Raw genomic sequence first — 5,612 nt, 5'->3', positions numbered from 1 at the left:
TCAACAATCAACTATCTTCAAGCTACCAGCCCAAAGCATCTTTCCACCTTTCTCAGCTCTTATTGGTTGTTTTTGTTTTGGCCCTCTGGATTCTTGCAAATGCCATTCAGAGCACAAGGAGGAGCCAGAAGTACCCGATTTTACTGTTAGGATAAAGTTAAAGTTAAAGAAAAATATGACAAAAAGTTATTTTAATACAAACAACCTACTGCAGCTCTAATTAAAACTACTGCTACATCATTAGAGACAGGTGCAGAGTGGCAGAGGCGAGAAAATGACTAACCTCTGTGAAACCTCTCCATAGCGACCGATGTCCACCTTCCCAAACCTGAGTCCAGGACAGTTGTACCTACAGAATGTAGGGGAAGACATTTAGGCCTCAAGTCAATACTGATATCCCTGATGTATTAATGTATGATTGTGATTACTGAAGTAAACATTCAATGTGTATTTAAAAAAATAACCAAAATGTTAACATTTCAGTATGCAATATGGAAGTTATTAAGCCAATTTTCCATTTAATACATGCTTTTTATAATAAAACACACTATCTAATACATCAAAGACTAAGAGGAGACACTAAGAGGAGACACTAATAAAAGACGAAGATTATAGCATACAAAGTGTTCAGCAGATTAAATTAATATTTTGGTTTTAAACTTGTGATTGTTAATTATTGATGAGGTTTATCTTCTTCAAGCAATATACTTCCTCTTGAACAAAAGTCAGCCAATCACAACTATATCTGTTGTACCGATAATTACTAATTAACCTGACTGAGGCACTGTAGGGCCTCAGTATCTTGAATACTGGGAGTCCTATATTTACTTATGTCTTACTTGAGAGACAGATCTGCAAAAACGGGAGCAAAAGACTGGCAGTCAGAGGACCAGTTGGCGTAGAATTCAACAATCCAGGTGACTCGACTGTCTCTCTGCAGCGCCTCCTAATGACTCAATCATACAACATTAGATTAGAACAGATTACACAGGTCATTCACACCTCCAGGACTGGGGCATCATCAGTTAGGAAGATAATAATAATATTTAAATTTCATATGATTTCACTTAATTAACATACTATATTGGCATGCTACTGTTTTTACACTCACATCTATGGTCGTGTCACTGAAGTACTTGATGTACTCTGGGCCCATGTAGAGAGGTGGCTTACAGGTCATGACGAATGCTGGAGACAAAGCATAGATAAACAGAGGTTCTAAGTGGATGAAAACAAGTGGCTAAATATACATTTTACATTTTCTGAAGCTCTGAAAATCTCAGCTTAGGTTAATAAATGCACACAAAAACCCTAAAAGCATTGTTTGAAGTTAAGAGCCGTTATTCAATTTGGCATCTACAGTACTTGAGTGAAATAGGTGCTCGATACAAATCAAAATAGGAGAAAATAAAAGAAAGGTATCATCACTACACTGCTTCTTTAAGCTTCAGTAGTGAGGGCCGGAAGAGGAACTGCTCCAATTGAAGTTTTCAAGGACTTTTCTTTTGTGTTCACATTAATCAACTTCCCCCAAATTTTGGCTTATTTTATGAATATCTACCAATAATTTAATAGAAACTGTAAGTGGGCAACAGATCCATGTCTATATTTGCTATAATAAGGTCCTGTATGTAGTGTTTTATTGTTAAAAGGGGCCAGCTTGCCTTAGACAAGTGAGTCTTTTCTTCTCAAGACCTCAAATACTTGGTACATACTGTAACTGTAATTTCATGTTACTGTTATTAACTTTAAAGGAAAACTTTCATGGGGTGTTTTTTCATATTGCAATAGCCTGTTTACAGTGATCATATACCAACTAATAATATATAACAACTAATCAAAGCTGATACAGTTTGCCAATAAATAAAGGAGTGATAATAACACATTAACACATTAAAGCTATGCAGTGTCCTAAGCAGACCGGCACACAGTAGGTGATCAAGACACTTGAGACCTCTGCTTATATTAGATTAGATGTGCTATTTCATAATGGGTTTGTGTATTGTTTAAGCCAGGGCTGCCAAAAGTTGGTTCGCTGGATGTTTATAGCAATTTTGTTAATACTTTATGATAATTCTTGTATTAAATTCCTGTTTTATTTACTGTAAATTAAAATATGCTCTTTAAAAAAGTAAGATTATTAATTATTTTTCATAATCTGAGCATAGCAGAAGTGACACTTTGCACAGTAAGTCAATTAAATTAATTAACTTGTGATCTTAGTACCCTTTTACATCATAACTATAAAGTACAATACGTGTTTGCTTTTGGCCTGTGACCCACCATTAAGTTAAGTTCCGGCCCTCCAAGGGGAAAAAGTTTGGGCGTTTACGCTGTCATCTACTAATAAAAGTACATATGTGTCCTGAGGGACACCCTGCATGTGCTGTTGTTGCAGTATTTGTAACGGGGGTTGTAAAGGCCACTGACCGACACACAGCGACACGTAAAGGATGCCGAGCCGAATGTCCAGCCTGAAGAAGAGGATGACGTTGGCCACTTTACTGAACAGGAACAAGTTGCCTATGTGCTGCTCCAGAGTGACTGAGGACGAGGGGAGAAGAACAATGAATGCAGCGGAGGAAAAAAAACAACCTTCACAACTGTTGATTCAAGGTCAGAGGAATGCCTGAATACACTGTAATGTGTACACAACAAAGCAAAGTTTTTAGAAAAGCACTTCCTGGGTGTGACCTAGTGTTGGGGGTTTCTCACCTGGTTTCAGGTCAAGGATTTTAAACGGTTACACATTAGGTCACAAACCTGTTTGGTTGTAGTTTAACAATTACACATTATAGGAGACACACACATAGTGTCCTTGCTTTTTGGATGTGATGTTTAACACAATAAAACATACATGTCAGTTTAAGTTAAAGAGGTTTAATTACATTTCTCACATGCTGACTGTTTATAGTGTAAACAAGCAATTATGATGTTATGGGATGAGTTGGTTTACACATATACAAATGTGTGTGTTTGTGTTGGGGGGGTTACTTACTCGCTCTCCTGTTCTTCATCATCACTATAGCACTGAGAAACATGAGGATCTCCAGTTCTCTCTGTTAAACACAATTAAAACAACTTTGTGATTATTATATTATAATAGTGAGTAAATAAGCATACTCATCTCACAGCAGCCAACTTAACTCCACCATATTTAGCAGCACTGCAGTGAAACACTATCCCCACCACCATCCCCACCATGCTCCCCTGCTCACCCAGTCGAAGTCGCAGGAGTTGCCGTCCTCCCGCTGGGTCGCCAGGTACTCGCACAGACCGGGAGCCTTTCGGACCAACAAGAAGGCGATGGTCATGAAAAACGAGGCGATATAATACGGCTTCAGCAGCCATTTGTAAATCTGAGGTAAGTGGTACAAGAAAGTACAGAGTCCTGTGATTAAACCCATGCTGGCGGACCCGACAGTCACCCTCTGTGAGTTTGAGGAGGAATGACAGCTGAAGTATCTGACTGTGGTCCAAGCGGCGACTTGGTCGAGCCGCGCATGCGCCACATAAAACTTACGTCGTCGTTCCTGGGCGCAGCGGCTCGCCGTAGATTTGGCGGGTGTTGTGAAAAAAACAAAACATAAACAGAGGAAGCTGGGGGAGAAAAATGGAGCAGAGCGAAGAAGTAACAGAAAAGAAGACTTTAAAGAAATGTGTCTCCGGTGAAGAGCAGACTAATGAGGCTGGAGCCGCTGGTAAACCGACCGAGGAGACGGAAGCTCGGTATAACCGGCTCAAGTTGTTCGACAAAGTGATGCAGAAGAGCCTGGAAAAGTTCATCGACCATGCCAGGTAAAGTTTCATTTGTGTCCCAAAACCGTAGTAAAACCACGCTGTGCTCCTAGTTTGTAGCTCTTGTGTTCATCTTTACTGCAAATGACATGTTAAATGTGCATGAGAGACACATTTGTTTACAGTTAAATACGTTTATACTAACATGAAGATACAGGTTTGACTCACTTTATTAAGAAAATAGACATTTAATATCTCAAACACGTCTATACAAAACATTTCATTATAACATTTTTATATATATACTGTTTACTACATATAATGGAATTAATATTATGAAACTTAAATTAAATTATGTAACAAATAAAAGAAAAACAAACACTGAAACAAGCATTCATATACTCCTGTTGTACCTGCTTTTTTTTAATGAATATTATTGATTACTTGAATTAAACTTTCATACGTGTGAATTATTCAACAGAAAAGAGATTGTAATTTTTTGCAAGTAACTAATAAGACCTACCTCTGACCTCTACTTTATTTTCCTCGTTCTCTACATATTGATTGGTTATTCTAAAGGATTAGTTTTAGGCAGCAACAAAGTATTATCTTCATTATCAACACATCCCTGAATGATTAATCAATTGTTGTTTAATATATAAAATGTCAGAAATGATCCCCAGAGCTGAAAGCAACACCTTCAAGTCGCTTATGTTAGATAATATAACACAGAAAAGCAGCAAATATTCACATTTGAGAGGCTGTAAGCGGGGAATCTTTGGCATTTCCTCTTGATAAATTACTTAACAGTCACTCTGTAATCAAAGCTGTTATCAGATATTTTTCTGTCAATCAATTTATAGATTAATCAACTAATCATTGAAGTACTTGATTAGTAGCCACACTTGGCTGCACTTTTGGTTGACGATGCTTTCACTCACAGTTTTAACAGATTCGCCAGCACGTTTCGCCCTCTGTACAAGAAGAACCCCCAGAGGATGGAGAGCATTCACAAGCAGTTCATCGAGGAGTTGCGGAGGACTATACAGGTGTGCAGCACATCACATTTAATACCACGTATGAACTACATATGGATGGTCCTTGTTGTTCCTATTGTGTATGTGTATGGACACACTGGTCTACCTGCCTGTATTATTACTTGTTTACATGAATGTCTGTGTTTGTCTGTGTGTGTGAAGGAGGACATCAGCAGATTGATGGAAGAAGGCCGGTTAGATTTCAAACTGAATGAGTTGGACAAAATGGAGAGTGCTGCCAAGAACAATCAAAACCCTGCGTGGTCAGTAAACAGCATTAAAAAACTCTTCACCTTTTAGCACCTTCACTGTCTGCTGGTTATACAAATCATTTCCTAACAATCCTTTACCATCTCCTTTGTTCTGGTAGGAGGCCGAGTGGGGTTCCTGAGCAGGACTTTTGCAGCTTTCTGATGCCATACTATCAAAAGCAAGAGGCCTACATGCAACTAGAGCTGAAAAAGATTCGGGCAGAGAATGCCGCCCTGGCGCAGAAGGTTCAGGCTGGTAGAGACAGCGTTACTCAGACTGAAAACCGTATTTCTACAGCTGTTGATGAGTGGAAGGTAAGGGGAAACGCTTGAGTCTTTACTCTAAAATGCATTTGTGACATTAGATGTTACCTGGAAATGAATACACTAAAGCTCTTTTACATAACGCATAAAAGAGATATTCTTTTAATTTTTGTCTCATGAATTTTAAACAGCCTTTAGCATAAGCTACATTTAATTGTTTTATGTATAATTAAATAACTTTGATATATTGTAAACGGGAGAGCATTTATTTTATTAAAAAAAATTGGTATTGGCTTGGTACAGATTGAAGGAGGCCATTGAC

General features: G+C 38.2%; 2 protein-coding genes across 2 annotated transcripts in view; one reads left to right on the top strand and one right to left on the bottom strand.

Annotated features, from left to right (window-relative positions):
* Nucleotides 1–3,407, bottom strand: part of tmx2a (thioredoxin-related transmembrane protein 2a) — a 4,151-nt gene extending 744 nt beyond the window's left edge. Inside the window, exons 1-6 of the mRNA XM_035669627.1 lie at nt 3,219–3,407; nt 2,999–3,059; nt 2,431–2,544; nt 1,112–1,188; nt 840–946; nt 284–349 (exon numbers count right to left, since the gene is read on the bottom strand). Coding sequence (XP_035525520.1) covers nt 284–349; nt 840–946; nt 1,112–1,188; nt 2,431–2,544; nt 2,999–3,059; nt 3,219–3,407 — 614 coding nt within the window. The remainder of the gene's footprint in view (nt 1–283; nt 350–839; nt 947–1,111; nt 1,189–2,430; nt 2,545–2,998; nt 3,060–3,218) is intronic.
* si:dkey-6i22.5 (polyamine-modulated factor 1) overlaps nt 3,232–5,612 on the top strand; it is a 2,659-nt gene continuing 278 nt past the window's right edge. The window contains exons 1-4 of the mRNA XM_035669629.1: nt 3,232–3,798; nt 4,682–4,787; nt 4,938–5,038; nt 5,146–5,341. Coding sequence (XP_035525522.1) covers nt 3,614–3,798; nt 4,682–4,787; nt 4,938–5,038; nt 5,146–5,341 — 588 coding nt within the window. The 5' untranslated portion in view covers nt 3,232–3,613. The remainder of the gene's footprint in view (nt 3,799–4,681; nt 4,788–4,937; nt 5,039–5,145; nt 5,342–5,612) is intronic.

This window comes from Morone saxatilis, unplaced genomic scaffold (assembly GCF_004916995.1).
Source record: "Morone saxatilis isolate NCDOM2014 unplaced genomic scaffold, NCSU_SB_2.0 Contig22, whole genome shotgun sequence".
Taxonomy (NCBI): Eukaryota; Metazoa; Chordata; class Actinopteri; family Moronidae; genus Morone; species Morone saxatilis.
Note: the sequence above shows the minus strand (reverse complement) of the source record. Positions and strands in the feature narration are given on the sequence as shown.